The sequence below is a fragment of the Pan troglodytes genome, chromosome 15 (genome assembly GCF_028858775.2).
Source record: "Pan troglodytes isolate AG18354 chromosome 15, NHGRI_mPanTro3-v2.0_pri, whole genome shotgun sequence".
NCBI classification, from domain to species: domain Eukaryota; kingdom Metazoa; phylum Chordata; class Mammalia; order Primates; family Hominidae; genus Pan; species Pan troglodytes.
The window spans coordinates 75,234,796-75,251,585 of record NC_072413.2 but is presented as its reverse complement, the minus strand read 5'-3'; the positions used below and the strand labels follow the sequence as shown (position 1 = coordinate 75,251,585).

Here is a 16,790-nt window from a genome sequence, read left to right as displayed (position 1 = left end):
AAAACAGGCCGTGGAGACCTAGTGGAGGTCTTTGAGCAGCCAGGAGGCCAGGAAGGCTGTGCTGTAGGGAGATGACATGGGTGGGAGAGTCAAGGCTGGCTGGGGAGGGGACAGGATTGTAGGCAAGAGAAACCCTCTGGGAAGCTATTGCAGGAACCTGAGCTGTGTATGGTGGGGCAGCCACAGGGTAAGGCAGATGGGCATATACAAGGGAGATCTGGACACAGCAAGAGAGGAAGAAAGATGTCACTAAGGACTTGAGTGCAGGTGATTGCTTCCTGGAGGCGGAGACTGCATCTTACTCATTTTAGTCTTTCCAGGACTTTGCACAGTGCCTAAAATACAGCAGACTCTCCCAGACTGGGAAGAATGAGAAATAGGGAAGGAGGAGAATAAGTTGGGTTGGAAGGGCAGATACTGAATTCCATGCAAGAGGGGTTGATAGTGAGCTGCTTGGGGAAATTGTTGCCATGGGGCCAGTGGGATTTGGGGCTGATGCTTTCAAAGGAGGAATCAGACAAGTAAAATGGTAATTGATGCTGTGGCAGTAGCTGTGATTTGTAAGGAAACTGTAGAAAGAGGAAAAGAATAGAGCTGAGGTCAGATCACTGGGGAATGCAAGAGGAGGAGGAATTAGGAGAGGAGACTGTGGAGGAGCAGCCCTTGAGAGAGTGTGCGGTCGAGAAGTGGGAACAGAGAGCATTTCAAGAAATAAAGGTGGTCAGCCATGTGCAGGGCTGCCGAGGTTGGCCTGCCTGAGAACTCAGAAGAACACAGCTGTGGAGTTTAGCAAATTCCTGCTCATTATTTAAAGGCCTAGTTCAGCTGTCACCTCTTCGATCAAGTCGTCCTCTCTTTAATCCTTGGGAGAGAATTTGTCCTGTTCCGAGTTCCCACCACTCCCACCATGTCACACATTGTCACGCCTTTGTGGGGCACTTGCCCACTGTCCTATACTTGTCAGTGTGTGAAGCCATCTTCCTTGTAGACAGGGCTCTTCCAGGGCCACAGGCAGGCCTCCTCCACCTTTGGATCCAGTGTGTAATTCTTCTGGTCCACTGAATGAACAAAGAAAAACAGGAGCAGGTCATTCCAGCGGATTGGAAGAAGGACAGTATTAAGGAAAAAAGGCTTCTCAATAACTCAGGGCCTATAGGAGGAGGGGATGCTCTTGGGAAGTGGTTTTCTGTGTTTTATGTTTTTTAATTCAGAGTAAAACAAAACACCATTGAACAGTTATTTCATATGGTACTAGATTCAAAAGGCACGAAAGGATATAGAGTGAAAAAAATGGTTTGTCAAAATGCTGTATCTTGGAGAACATTCCAGGCAAAGACAGAAGATGCTTCTTCCTTCTTTATTCCATTGAATCCATGTAGAGACCTTGAGAAGGACAAGTTGTTTTTCGTCTTTTGCTGTTACACATAGTGCTTTGATAATGACAGTGTTAACACAAGCTTCTTCTGAAGCCCTCAGGAGGCAGGGGAGTAAGTGGGCCCTGTGGTGAACTCTGTCTTGAGTCGGCTCCATGGGAGTGAGAAGGTAGCTGGGCTTCAGTCCAGGGCCCAGGGGAGTCTCGCAGAGGGTTAGTGAGCCCTGTGGCTTCCGAGGCTCCTCGCAGGCACGGACAGCCTCTGGCACTGTGCCAGCTCACCCCTCTGCTGTCTCCCTTCCTCCCAGACCTGGCCTACGGCTCTGTGATCACTGTGAAGAACCTTCGGATGGCCATCGGCTATCTGCACTCCCACAGGCACCTCTATCCCGAGGGCATTGGTGCCCGTCAGCAGCAGGTCAGTGAGGCTTTTGTGCACTTGTACGGCAGCAATGCTGTTCGCCATGACAGTTCACTCTCTTGCCTCCTATCCTTTGCTCATCCTGTTCCCCCTGCTTGAAACATTCTTCCTAGCCCTGCACCCTTCTCTTTTCTATGGCTAACCCCAGCTTCTCTAGGCATCAGCATAGGTGTTCTTCAGTGACAACCGTGTCCCACCTCTCCATGGTACTGGGTGGGGTGCCCCTCTGATGAGAGGCTTGGTGGCACCTTCCACATGCCTACGTGGTAAACCTTCTCATATTGAACTGTGCGTGCTTACTTTCCGCTGTCTCTTTGGTACTTGATTGCTAGCTCCTGGAAGGCTCAATTGCCTAGCACGGTGCCTGCTATGGGATGGGTGATGAGTAAAGTGTGGTATTTATGAACACAGACCTGGGAACCAGACTAGATGATCGGGGTGTGAAGCCTGCTTTCATATAGAGTGTCACTTTGGGCAAGTTCATCTTCTTGTGCTTCAGTATCCTCTTCTTTTTTTTTTTTTTTTTTTTTTTTGAGATGGAGTCTTGCTCTGTCGCCCAGGCTGGAGTGCAGTGGCGTGATCTCAGCTTACTGCAAACTCCGCCTCCCGGGTTCACGCCATTCTCCTGCCTCAGCCTCCCGAGTAGCTGGGACTACAGGCACCCGCCACCACGCCTGGCTAATTTTTTGTATTTTTAGTAGAGACTGGGTTTCACCGTGTTAGCCAGGATAGTCTCGATCTCCTGACCTCATGATCCACCTGCCTCGGCCTCCCAGAGTGCTGGGATTACAGGCATGAGCCACCACGCCCAGCCTGTATCCTCCTCTTTAAGTTGGGGAAAATGAGTAGTACCTCTCTCCATCAAAGGGCAGTTGTGAGGATTAAATGAGATAACAATGTGAAGTGCTTATGAAAGATTAGCCATGTGAGTATCATCTGAATGAGTGAACGATGCTGTGTCCATGTTAAGGAGTGTTTATGTGGCTGCAGTGGATGGTGCCTGAGAGGGAGAAGCAGGATGCTGAAGAGGTTGGTGGGGCCATATTGGGGAGAGGCCTGTGTTATAGTAGATTTGACTTTGCTCCATAGACATTAGGGAGGCAATCAAAATTATTATGATTATGATTAGATCTCTAGTTTAGAAAGGTAACTTTAGTGGAAATGTGATAGCTCACAAGGAACCAGTTTGGAGGCAATAATTATGACAAAGGACAGTGAACAGAGGCAAAAAGCATGGAATCTTTACTTTGCAAAGATTTGTTCTTTGCAAAAAGTTGTCTCTCTCCAAATGCTTTATTTTTATTTCCCTTTTAGTTGCTAGAAAGTGACTCAGTGTGTATTAGTGCAATTTCATGCTGCTGATAAAGACATACCTGAGACTGGGCAATTTACAAAAGAAAGAGGTTTAATTGGACTTAAAGTTCCACATGGCTGGGGAGGCCTCACAACCCCGGTGGAAGGCAAGGAGGAGCAAGTCACATCTTATGTGGATGGCGGCAGGCAAACAGAGAGCTTGTGCAGAGAAAATCCCATTTTAAAAATGGTTTTAAAAACCATCAGATCTCTGGCCAGGTGCGGTGGCTTATGCCGAGGTGGGCGGATCACTTTAGGTCAGGAGTTTGAGACCAGCCTGGCCAACATGGTGAAACCCCATCTCTACTAAAAATACAAAAAAATTACTCGGGCTTGATGGCATGCGCCAGTAATCCCAGCTACTCAGGAGACTGAGGCAGGAGAATTACTTGAACCAGGGAGGTGGAGGTTGCAGTGAACTGAGATTGTGCCACTGTACTCCAGCCCAGGCAAAAGAGTGAGACTCCATGTCAAAAAATAAAAAAATAAAACCATCAGATCTTGTGAGACCCATTCACTCGTGACTCAATCATCTCCCACCGGGTCCCTCCCACAACACGTGGGAATTAGGGGAGCCACAAGATGAGAATTGGGTGGGGACATAAAGCCAAACCATATTACAGGGTATTGGATTTTAGTGTCAGTTTCTTATCCTTAATTCTCCATTCATGTCTGGCCCAGTGGTTTTCAGCCCTGGCTGCACTTAGAATCAACAGAGAGATTTTTAAAAATTCTGATGCCTGGACTCCACTGCAGAGATTATGATTTAATTGATCTAGGATGAGGCCCATGCATTATGCATTTTTGGTTTGGTTTTAAGCTGTCCAAATTATTCTAAGTCATGTACACCCAGGGCAGAGACAACTAGCTGTTCTGTGTTCTCATGTGTTGATAAATTGCTGCAGGTGTCATGTAGAAGACACTACAGTTACAGACGTGGTGACCAGAACATCTACACTGTGCAAAGGGAGAGAAAGGCCAAACTCTGAAAGGCTCTGTTAAGCTAGTGTTATGTACTTAGAGCCCATGTGTGGAGGTGTGAAACGTGATGGTGGTATAGGGAAAGTGCATTGCGCCAAGGGACGAAAGTGTCTGGCTTTGTCATTGACCAGATCTTTTAGCCTTTCCTCCTGTTTCCTCATCTGTAAATTGAGGGGATTGGACTAAATAATCTCCAGTGGCCCTTCCTGCCATGCAGTTTAATGTCTTGTTAACATGTCTAGGTCTCTATTTTAGAATGTTTTTAAAGCATAGCATTTATAAAATTGGAAAATATAGAAAAGTATAAAAAAGAAAACAAAAGCTACATGTAATCCCAGAAGATTAAGTGTTTATCTGAATGTTTTAATGTACAACATTCTGCTATAATTGGATACTTGTGTTCTTAGGAAATCTCATGGTATAAAAATCTCCATTGTCAAAACAAACATTTCAGTGGGAAAAGGGGCCATGGACTGTACTCATGATAAATAAATAATTTTTCTTGTAGGAATTTTAATCATAATTGCTCTTGTAAAACAGACACACAAAGACCGCTCTCCTACCACACATCTACAGGGAGTACACACACGAGCATCATAGAACCTTAACTTCCTTGAGCAAATCCAGGCTGGATGGATGATATCGAGCTTTTTCTCAGGAATGTAGAGTTCATTTTAATTTCTTTATGAGCACCAAAACTTTTTAGCTTCTTGTATATTCTTAATACCATTATCCCTAATTTTTTTTTCCTGAGGAACAAAGCAAATACCACTCAAAAGAAGCAGCCATAATGCAAGCAAAATAATTTTTCCCCTAAATGCTAATTCTAAATCTCTTTGTAAGTACAGTCACGCATCGGGGGGATACCTTCTGAGAAATAGGTCATTAGGTGATTTGATCGTTGGGTGAACATCATAGTATGTACTTACACAAACCTAGGTGGTCCAGCCTACCACACACCTAAGCTACATGGTATAGCTGATTGCTCCTAGACTACAAACCTGTATAGCATGTTACTGTACTGAATACTGCAGGCAGTTGGAACACAGTGGGACACAATGGTAAGTATTTGTATTAACTTAAACATATCTAAACATGGAAATGGTATAGTAAAAATATGGTATTATAATCTTATGGGACAACCATCATATATGCAGTTTGTTGTTGACCAAAATGTCTTTATGTGGCATATGACTATAAATTGGTCATATTTTATCCAATTGGGGTTATAAAAACTCATTTGTAAGAGTTCTCTACTTGTCTACATAATTGGCATAATTGGATGTATATAGTCTCTATCCTGGGAGCATTTATTTTGCGGCCCTGGTTTGAATTCTGTCTCCCCAACGCATAAGCTGTGTGACCTTGAGCAAATTACTTAACTTCAGTTTCCTTGTAAGTAATGTGGGGATAACCATAGTACCTACGGCATAGAGCTGTAATAATGGTTAAATGAGATAAGACTTGCCCAGTGCTTAGAACAGTGCCTGGTAATAAATGGTAGCCATTTTCAGCATCAGCATTTCATGAGCCTTTTCCCATGTTGCTAAAAAAAGCTCTGAAACATTTTTTATGGCTGTATAATATTCTATCCCAGGACATACTATCATGTTAACTATTTTTCTATTACTAGACAGTCGTACTGTTTCCAGATTTTTTGTATAAAACGTGAGTTAAATTCTAGGACAGGATATCTGTGGAGCTTTTTCGTTTCATTTGGCCACATTATAGAAAATATAATAGCATGAATTTTTCATTTAGAAAGTTTGAGGCATGATCTTAATTACTTTTTTTTTTCCCAAGATAGAGTCTTGCTCTGTTGCCCAGGCTGTAGTGCAGTGGCGCGATCTCAGCTCACTGCAACCTCTGCCTCCTAGGTTCAAGCGATTCTCCTGCCTTAGCCTCCTGAGTAGTTGAGATTACAGGCGCGTACCATGCCCGGCTAATTTTTGTATTTTTAGTAAAGACGGGGTTTCACCGTGTTGGCCAGGCTGATCTCAAACTCCTGACCTCAGGTGATCCGCCCACCCTGGCTTCCCAAAGTGCTGGGATTACAGGCATGAGCCACCACACCCGGCCTTAATTACTTTGAAAATGCACTTAAATCCTCATTCTGTTTTTGTGTTGGAGTCAGTTATATAAGGCCTCATGGTTCCTCCCTTTAGAAGGCTGGATAGAACTTCTAGGACAAGATGCAGAAAGATACAAAGAAACAAAAAGGCTCTTGTGGGACAAAGCTTCTAAATGCAGAAGGAAGGAGAGAATCTCACTCACCAGTGCTATATATGAGCCCCATTGGGAAACATGGCCCCTCAGGTTGGTGGCTGGGGATTCTGAAATTGGCTTAAGCAACATTGGTTTGAGGTTGATTATCCTTGGCCAGCTGTGCTGATAGTGATGGTATTCTCCCTCCTGCCTCCTCTTCCCTCCGCCCCCACCCCCCACCCAGGTTACCACCTATTTGCACAAGGACTACAACAACCTGTGGATTATCAAGAAACATAACACAAACTCAGGTAATGTGGCCAGAGACTGATGCTTCTTGTGCTGTTACTCCCTTTGAGCCCTCCTTAAGATTTCTCATGCCTGCAAAAGAATGATCCTGAGATGGGCTTTGCTGAGTATCTTTGACACCTTTACTTATCTCAATTATCCTTTCAATTATTATTTATTAAGCACCTACTGTGTTCCAAGCACTGTTGTTGGCATAGGGGATAAGCATTGAGCAAAACAGGTAAGAACTTGCTCTTAGAGCTGTCATTTTGAAGACAGATAGCAGAGCCCAGATTTAATCTAAGTAGAGGTTACTTGAGCATGCCACTAGGGGCTGGTGAGTGGCCCCAGCTGAGGGCACCTGGCTGCTGCTCTCATTTCTGACATAGAGCACACCAAACATTGCACACTCTAGCATGTGGTGCGGCTCAAGTCGTCTTGATAAGATAGAATCCTGCCCACTGCTCAGCGCTGGCCTGAGTCAGTCAGTTGATCTGAGGGGCTACTAGTCCTGTGACTGGAATTTGTCTAGGCTAATTCCTGAGATGTGACTCGATGCCTGCTGATCTGCTTCTAACTGGCCTGGGTGAAGGCGCTCTGAAGCACACCTATCAGGCTCTCAGGGCTTTATGACAGAGCAAGAGCTAGAGCCAGATCTTCCTTTCTTTGGTCAGACAGCTAGCTACCTGCAGGCTGTGCCTCTGCTGCAGCTAAGAGAACAGAGGGCATCTTCCACTCACCTTCCGAGCCTGTCATCTCTGCTGACAGTCCTGTGCCACAGGTATCTCTGTGACTCCTCAGCAAATCCCCCCTGGCTTAGCCTATCCCAGCTCAGCTGCTCCTGGGCCTTTGTAGAGAAATGGGCAGCTGCTCACCTAAATCCACCTCCTCTTATTGCCGTGTAGGCTAGAAACGTGGCGTATACAACCACTTTCTACATCCTGCTCCTTAGTAGGATAAATTATGACACCATTGGGCAGAGTCTGTTTCTATACTTTTATAATGGATATTGATTGATTCAGCAGGCCAAACGTGAGTGTTCTGTCACAGTGAGGAGTTACGAGGGAAGACCAGTTTTACTTCCGTCATGTGGTCATGAACCAAGTCTTTGAACATTCCTAGTCTGTTATTCCATTGTGACTTCTGAGTTAAGATGGTTGCATTTCATCGAAGTGATTAAGGATTTTGTGGGAGCTTTATAGACTAGGGTCTTTGTGTTCTTGAAGGCTATAAATGCCCCTCCCCACCAAATGCATATGAAATAAAACCTCCCTCCCTATTGACTTAGTTGATTTGTCATCTTGCTAATTAATGCTTTTAAGAGACCCTAACAGGCAGCATGGAAATGGGTGTCTCTGCAGTTGAGTTCTCTGATTCTCTTGAGAGCCAGTGATTTGCACTGGCAAATTTATCTTTCCTGACCTTGATCAATTTATAGTGTGTTGGTATCTCACTGTTTGGGACAGAAATTTGCAAGGATCCATTCTGTGTTGCTATGATTACTGCCAGCTCCTTTTCCATGTCATCACCTTTCTAGATCCTGATTGGTCTTGATTTTGAGATGATACAGAAGTAGTCCTTTAATCATTTCATCATTCTTCACCTCACATTTAGCAAGTTTATTGCCAGAGACAAGATACTCGCTGGCAAGATTGTCAGGGTTTATTTGATTTTGAGGAAAGTTGGGCAAGTGGTCATTTGTATGGAATTACTTTTTAGAAGGCTGTTATTACTACTAAAGTCTTACTATTTAGCTTCCCAGCTTAAGCTCCAGTGGGGGCTTCAGTGCCTCATCGGGTAAAGGCCACATACCAGCCTGGAATATGCAGTCTGGCCACATTTGTTCATAGCCTCATCTGTTCCCACTCTCCCCCACCCCACCCACCCTTACAGTATGAAACCCATTTGCTATTCATCGAAGGAGTTTTTCTTCTTCTTTTTTTTTGGAGACAGAGTCTTGCTCTGTCACCCAGGCTGGAATGCAGTGGCGCAATCTTGGCTTACTGCAACCTCCGCCTCCCGGGTTCAAGTGATTCTCCTGCCTCAGCCTCTCGAGTAGCTGGGACTACAGGCGTGCACCACCACGCCTGGCTGTTTTTTGTATTTTTAGTAGAGATGGGGTTTCACCATGTTGGCCAGGCTTGTCTCGAATTCCTGGCCTCAGGTGTTCTGCCCGCCTCGGTCTCCCAAAGGGCTAGGATTACAGGCGTGAGCCACTGTGCCTGGCCAGAAGTTTTCTTCTTTCACACTTCTAGTGCCTTTCCCCTGCTTGTTCACCTGACAAAATTCTCCCTTTCCTTTAAGAGTCTTTTCGAGCATTATCTCTGGGACACCCTTCTCTAATCCCCTGAAGCAATTCAGGGGTCCTTCCTCTTTGGTCTCAGAGTACCTGGTTAGTACCTCTAGCAGATACCACATGGTACTATAACTGTTTACCAGTAGGCCCTTGATTAATACTAGCCTGGTGAGTGATTTTGGATATCAATGCTTGTTTCTTTTTGGCAGATCCCCTAGACCCTTCCTTCCCAGTGGAGTTTGTAAGACATGGAGACATTATTCGACTAGAACACAAAGAGTAAGTCAATTTGCAGTTTGGATAAATAAATGGTACGGGCACCAAGGGGAGGGAGTTATTTTAAGAAGTAAACAGAAGTTAGATTTTGATGAGGCTCTGGTCAATGGAGCAAGGCCACAGTGCGAGAATGGGAGAAGCATTTTATGAAGGTGATGAAATTGCAGGCCAGCCTTTGCCTGCCTTCTGGGGACCTTTCAGTTTCCCATTTCCTAGAGGAAAATTTGAGTTGCCGAAAGCTGCTGCTGCTTTTTTATTTTTGAGACAGAGTCTCACTATGTTACCCAGGCTGGCCTCAGAGTCCTGGGCTCAAGCGATCCTCCCGCTTCAGCCTCCCAAATGGTTGCTATTACAGGCATGAGCCATCACACCCAGCTCCCAAAGCTTCTTCTTAAGTGGCTGCCTTTAGAAAGACGTAGGAGTCTGTTTCTGAGAATATGGCAAGCTAGCTTATTTAACCAGTGTTCTCACTGAAAATGACTAAAAATGCTGGAATAATATAAAGACTTCTTAAGAGCATAAAAAGGCTGACAAGATATTAAAGAGTTACCAGGCCAAAGCCTAAGTGAAATGAGGAATCCAGAGAAATAAGTGAGACACTGAAGCCACTTTTGCTTTGATCCCACAATCTTGACTTTTGGCTGTCTCTTGAGAGAAGAGGTTTTAAAGTCAAACCTAGGCTTACCCAAAGTGGTAAATTTATTAAGTTATCCTTCCCCATATTTGGAACCCCCAAAGGCTTGGGGTAAGGGTAAATCTGCCCTATCCACTTATGCCCAGGTCCACTTTAGGACCCAGCTAAGTGTTGGGGGTTGGGTGGTGAACTGTCCTTAGTTCCTGAGAAGTTGGAACTACCATTTGATCCTCACATGAACTTGGAGCTCAAATTCATGTCACCTGGGTGATCTCAGAATCTCCAAGCCATGAATTTAAATGAACATGATCCTAGATTGGTCGTGTCTCCTAGGTGCATGGCTAAAAGCAAATGTAAGCCCTCTTTGGGGAAAGTCGTTGTCATTCGTTCCCATAGTTTTTTAGTGACAATAGTACACACCCAAAAGTAACAAAGCACACAAGGAAATAGGGCACTGTGTGCAAGAACAAGCTGAAACGACAGACAGCAGGAGCAGCCCCGTAAATATTTCATAGACTGGAATTATCGGATACAAATTTTTAAAAATCAGAGGTGTGTATGTGTGTGGGTGTATATATATATATAGAGAGAGAGAGAGAGAGAGACAGAGAGAGAAGCAATTAGCTATGGTTTTTTTTGAGTCAGCTGGATTTTGAATACTTAAAATTTTTATTTTATTAAATAAATTTCATTTGTCATTAATAAAAATTTATTGTAATTAAATTTTACTTTTGCAAATTTTCAGAAATTTTATAATGAACATTTATTATTTGTTCCAGATAAAAGTGAGAGTTGTTATATAAAACTAAATAAAAGCTAAATTAAACCCCTCTCATCCTCCACAGATGTCCACTTTAAAAAATCTGGCGATGGGAGCAGAAAGAGTAAGTGGCAGTGAGGAGGTTACCTAGCTCAGGCCATGCAGATTACAAGTTTTAATTTTTCCTCTCCTCAAACCTGCCTCCTAAGTCAGGCAAGCTAAGTGCTTCAAAGCTACTAAATGTGTGAAAGTCGCCCCCCACCTCCCTGCCAGCACCTAAAGTTAGCCCCTTTCTTGGCATGCCGTCCAGTGCTCCTACCATCTGTCTCTCCTGGTTTGGGCTCATCTCTTCTCCAGTTCTCAGGATATTTCTTGTGAGTAAATAGGAAACCAGTTCCTGATATGTTGGATTTAATAGTTCAGATTCTAATTTTTCTTATCCTGACAGTTGACTCTGAACATCCTTGGTAAAAGAAGAAATGTTGCACATCATCTTTCTATAGGATAATGACACTTCTCTTTTCTAACTTCTAGAACTTCCCGGAACTTGCACAGTCACTATCATGAGGCCCCCATGACCCGGAAGCACTATCAGGTCACCGGCTATGGCATAGTAAGTAAGCAACAGGGATGTGAGTAGGACGTAAAAGTTATGGGCCTTGGCTCAGGGCTGTGTGGTGGGATATCTCCTCCCCAGAATTCTGGAATGTTCCTGAGGATAAGAGGCTGCACAGGGACTCTCTTAACATTTGGGCACTTTTTGGCTAGGCCTGCTCTGGGAAAAGCAGCCTATGAAGTCTGTTTGTCTCCATCTCTCTCCTCACATAATAACCATGCCATTTACATGCTCCGATACTTAATAAATGTCAAATATGAACACTATTTGAATCTCTTTTAAAATCACATTGGACATAGAAGCCAAGGACCCACAATATGACCCCAGATGAACAACATGTATGTTTATCTTTTGCCAGATCCCAAATTCTCATTAGCTTTATTTTTAAGTATCATTTCCCTGTTCTGCAGAGGGATATTATCCATAGCTTTTGTATTTTACTACCTCAAGGAGATGCAGCTAATAGAATAAAAGCTCTATGAGTACTTATGGCTTTGGGAGTAACTGAAGACAAAAACTACTAGTGGAAAACTGTATACAGATTCTGGCCTTCAGGTGGATTTCCCAGCCCTCTTTCTGTTTGCTCATTCCACATTGTGCTAGGTCAAGACTGTGAACATTCTAATCTTCTTTGTGGGCATCTTCTGAGAAGAATTAGACATACATGTCTTAATTTCCAAAGTGCAATAGCCAGGCCAGACCTTTCTGGCTTAGATGAGTGAATACCTAGATAGCCAAGGTAATGGATGCAAATGGCCCAGATCTGTTTCTGTTGGCTCAGAGTGATGTCTTGAGTTTGGTTGAAGGGCAAAGACAGGTATTTAGAACTTGAACTCTAGTTCTATGAAGTGAAGAGTTGGACTCCTGGACTTCTGGTTCCAGGAGTCATACTACTGTTTTTTGGTTGTAATAGTGAGTTTTGGGACAATGCCAGTCACCTGGGATATTTCTTTGGCCTTCTTGTAACCTTGCCCATCTCTATCATTGAGCCCAATTTGGTCTTTGACCTTCATAACATGGTGGCATCTGGGTGGCCATTTCCCTTTCTGACACGTTTTCTCTAAAGTCCCCTCACTTTCTTTGTATTTTTTTCTTGGCTTTTATGGCAGAATGGAACAGGGGACTCAAATGATTTCTGGCGGATTGAGGTCGTAAACAGAAAATTTGGAAACCGGATCAAAGTGCTGAGAAGTCGAATTCGCTTCATCCATTTGGTCACAGGTTGTGTCCTGGGCTCCTCGGGAAAGGTTCTGCCCAAGTGGTAAGTCTCTAGGGTTTTGCTGTCCCAATCGAGGGTCCTGATTTTCCTTTCACTCTACAAGGAGTATGCCAGAAGCTTTTGTTTTCCTGTGTTCGCCTGCTGTCTGCTTGTTCTTAGTGGCAGATGGAGGGAGAGTAGATATCAGGTGTATTATGGAGCACAGAACTCCGGGGGAGCTTCGGTGTTTTATGTGTTCTGATAGTTCAACATTTTCACATCTGGCTGGTGCTAATAACTCTCTGGGTCTATGTCGTTTTCTAAAATGGGAATACTGTATGCTAGACTATCCTAGGATAGTTGTCCAACATGGAACATGAAGAAATAATGGCCACCATGTGGAAAAGAGAAGGAGCCTGTGGATTTAAGAGCAGAAGACAGTGTCGCTCTCTGGTGGATTTCAGGTCTTCTGAGAGACGTCTGTGACTTCTGCTTTTCACAGGGGCTGGGAGCAGTTGGAAGTTACTTGCACCCCATACCTGAAAGAAACCCTCAACTCCATCTGGAATGTGGAGGACCATATCAATCCCAAGTGTGAGTGAGGTCACTTTCTGGGCTGGCTCTGGAGGGAAACATTTATAAGAAACCCTTATCTTAGAAAAGTAAGCGTTTGTAAACTCTGCTATCCCTTCAACTTGCTGCTGTTTTTTCCTTGTTAACACTCTCTTTCTATGAGTTGTCTGTACCTACATAGCATACTCCTTTTCCTTCTCATCCACTCCCTCCGTAAACTCCTCTCCCTAAAGTGGCCAGTGGCCATCTGCAGATCCATCTGTCTCGTCTTCCTCTGGGCTCCTCTCTCCCCTGCACCATGGGCACCTCCCCAGCCTCCAGGCTTGGAGCAAGCTGCTACTTTCCCTTTATGCCTCAGTGTAGAGTCGCTCCCCCGCCCCCCCACATATCCAGCCAATGCTTTTATAGAAAGTGACTACCACAGCCCTGATCTGTGCCCCACATCTCTACACCCAAGCTCCAATTTGATATTTCCACTGCATTGTCAGCTTCAACTCAATAAGTATTTGGATTCATCATCTGTTTTCCTAAACTACCCACCTCAAGCTTATGTGTGCCTTCATTTTGTTCTTCTTCCCACCTAATCTAGCCAAACCCACTAATCAACTAATTCAACAACTCTTTATCAAGTATGCCAGGAACCACATGGGGCCCTGTGGACATATTGGCGAGGAGACAGACTTGGTCCCCATCTCGACAGCAGCTGCTCCAGGCGTCCAGAATGATTTATTCCTCATTCCCAGGCCCTTCAAAGGGCCATAGTGACTCGGGGGCTGTGCAGCTGTCCCTTATGCCTAATAGGAGAGCAGCATTTGAGCCAGTACCACAGTGAAAAGCAATGGTGCTGGGAGCTGTTGGAGCACCAAGCAGGTGAAACCTCGTTGTCTATTTCCTTTGCATTTCTCAGAATGCCTGACGAGTTCTTCATACAGCTAAGTAAATGATCAAGAATTGGGCCAAGCTTTCTTCTGTCTCCTCAACAGTTGTGAACTTGTCAGCAAGGCTGCATTTGGATTCTGGTGGGAATGTGGACACCATGGACAGACTGAGGAAAGAATGTATGACAAAGGCTTTTCTCATGCATTTTTTTCCCCTAGTGCCAAACATCAGCCTGGATGTGCTGCAGCCCAGTTTTCCTGAGATCTTGCTGGAATCCCACATGGTCATGATCCGGGTATGTGTCCCCTTCTCATTTCATGGCGTCTCTAAGAGCTTTTGGGCAGCCATGAATTTGGATCACAAGTCAATGCCATGCTACAGATCCATTCCCCCTTGTGGAGGAATTTGAAAGCATCTTTACTACGGTTTTCTGTGATCCTCAAAGGCATTTCCCTCACCACAGAATGAGGATGGTGGTGATGATGGTGATACCAGTGACTGCTTGTACAGCTCATGTGCCAGGCACTACGCTAAGCACTATACTCATCTGATACTTATTACAATCATATGGAGGTTGCCATCATTCCCAGTTACAGGAGAGGGAACTGACATACAGAGAGGTCAGGGAACTTGCCCAGGGTCACACAGCTAAGTGTAAGAGGTAGATCCAGCCCTCAGAGCCAGGCTGGTAGGCTTTTAGAGTTACTGCTAGTTACCACTACACTCCTTCACCTCTAAGTGATTTGTAAATCTGCCCAAGTGGCAGAGCCCCTGAAAATCATAGTGCTCTTGGTTGAAGATCATGAGATACTGGTAGTTCATTCCATCATATGAAATCAGGATCAGTTAGGATGGATAGCTAATTTGAGTGTGTTGTTTATATGCAGCATGAAATCCCAGCCACGAGCCCACTCATATTCCTGGACAGAAACTGCTTAGGCAGGGCATGATTGATTCTTTTTAAGGTTTTCTAAGACATTGTTTGCACTCTCTATCATTAGTAGCTGACAGCAGTTGTAGCATCAAAGGTTTAAGAAAAATTCAGAGAAGAAATCTTTAAATTGAGAAAATTCTACTCACTAGCTTAAATTTTCCCCTGCTGTAGTCCTGCTGTTTAGTGGAAGACCCCCTTATTCTGGCTTATGGAAAACCTGTGTTCTGCAGGAATAATGTTTAAGAATCACTATCTCAAGCCAGATATGTGATTATCACTCTACCCACAGCATTGCAGGGAGGTGTAGCACTTGTTATTTTTCCCCTGGTAAGCCATTGTCAAGTGGACTTCCCTGGAAGTGATTACGTAAGCAGTACTCAGTACATATAGTTGACTTATTTCACCAGATTAAATTTTAAAAATTCAAATTTTGTCATTTTTGCGCATTGGGAGGTGATAAGTTGACATTAAGCATCTCTGGGTCACTTCCTCTCTGACTCTCTGCTTGTAGCTGTCACTGTGGCCTGATGACATAGCTCTTTTGAACATGTGCCTGTCAGTCAGAATATCATTCTGGGCCTGGGTCAAATTTTAAGACTAAATCTACGAGTTTCATATTGTCTTTCATTATCTAAGAAGTAGAGTCAGAGAAGAAAAGGGAAGTATGAGAGCTTTCTTATTCAGCCAACAAAGAGTCAGGGAGGGGAGAGAGATGAAAACACTGAGTCCAGACTATAGAAACTGCAGGAGCAGGGCTCTTCCGCTGGCTGAGTAGTGGCCCGGGACCTGGAGGAGAAGGCTGCCTTGCCTGGTGCAGTTACAGGAATGAGCCCATCCAGATTTCAGCCATAGAGAACAACTTACAAGTACATATGCCTGTGATGGTTGCAGATTTTTCTTTCCTCTTTTAGTTTAGCAACAGAGCAGGATTTCTCAGAGTTTAATGTAGTGAATAAGATTCCCTTGGCTTGGTACAGTTCTGGCTGGAGTCCTTGGGTTTGGGACCAAACTGTACAATTTGAAGGAATTGGTTTCCCTCAGCGACTGCTGCAGGGGTCCAGAATGATTCATTCCTCATTCCCAGGTCCTTCAAAGGGCCACAGTGACGCAGGGGCCGTGCAGCTGTCCCCTTTGTGTCTAATGCCCCAAATGCACTTTTGACCTTGGAGGCACAACCTCTCCACCATGCAGAGGCCTGTAAACTATTCCCAGCCCCTTGCTGAACTGGACTCATAAGGCACTGGGTGGCAGTCCACTGAACTTTCTGGGTCTTTCTGAGGCTATACCAGTGGTTCTTAATTGAGGGTGATTTTGCCTCTCGGGACTTTTGGCCATCTGTGGAGAAATTTTTGGCTGGGAAACTGAGGGGTTGAGGGTAGGAGTGCTACGGGCATTCAGTGAGTGGAGGCCAGGAATGCTAAATACTCTGCAATGCACGGGACAGTCCTCACAGCAAAGACTCATCCAGCCTGAAATGTTGGGAGTGCTGAGGTGGAGAAGCTCCGGCCTAAGTCATGGCAGCTGACTCCCCTTCTGGGGAAATGCCTTTTCAGTCTGTCCCAGTGATAAGGCAGAACCCAGTCCTAGTGGTTAATATCCTGGATCCTGACCCTACTCCTTCCTGTTTTAGCAAAGACCTGGTTTGCCCTGTAGAGAAAGGTTAGCAGATGTTCTTGGCTGCTGGATTAGGGAGGCTGAGTCTGGGTCCTTCAAACCAAAGCATGCATTGGGGTTGATTTCTCTCCCAATAGATGAAATGTGTTCTTGGAGGGCAAAATATCTAATTTTTTATGTATAAAGCACAAGTAAGATGTACAGTATAAAGTATTAAAATGTCATGGAGGGTGTTAAGGGAGAAACTTGTCTACAAAGGCTCCTGGTAGAGGGGCAGTAGTGGAAAAAAAAAGTGGAGAAACACTAAGCTAAAGCAACCTCTTCCAAGTCTAGGCACGCGTGAGAGTTTCTGCTTTTCTGTTTGAAATTGGCCCCTGAAGGGAACAAATA

The 16,790-nt window shown here is 44.6% G+C and overlaps 1 protein-coding gene across 5 annotated transcripts in view; it reads left to right on the top strand.

The window, feature by feature from the left end:
• Positions 1-16,790, top strand: part of POMT2 (protein O-mannosyltransferase 2) — a 45,994-nt gene that overhangs the window by 23,021 nt on the left and 6,183 nt on the right. For all 5 annotated transcript variants that reach the window (XR_010151242.1, XR_010151243.1, XM_009428195.5 and 2 more), the window contains 7 exons: positions 1,681-1,790; positions 6,577-6,643; positions 9,126-9,195; positions 11,121-11,199; positions 12,312-12,463; positions 12,903-12,994; positions 14,071-14,147. Coding sequence is in view for 3 of the 5 variants with exons in the window: in XM_009428195.5 (XP_009426470.3) it covers positions 1,681-1,790; positions 6,577-6,643; positions 9,126-9,195; positions 11,121-11,199; positions 12,312-12,463; positions 12,903-12,994; positions 14,071-14,147 (647 nt within the window). In the remaining 2 variants the exon portion in view is untranslated. The remainder of the gene's footprint in view (positions 1-1,680; positions 1,791-6,576; positions 6,644-9,125; positions 9,196-11,120; positions 11,200-12,311; positions 12,464-12,902; positions 12,995-14,070; positions 14,148-16,790) is intronic.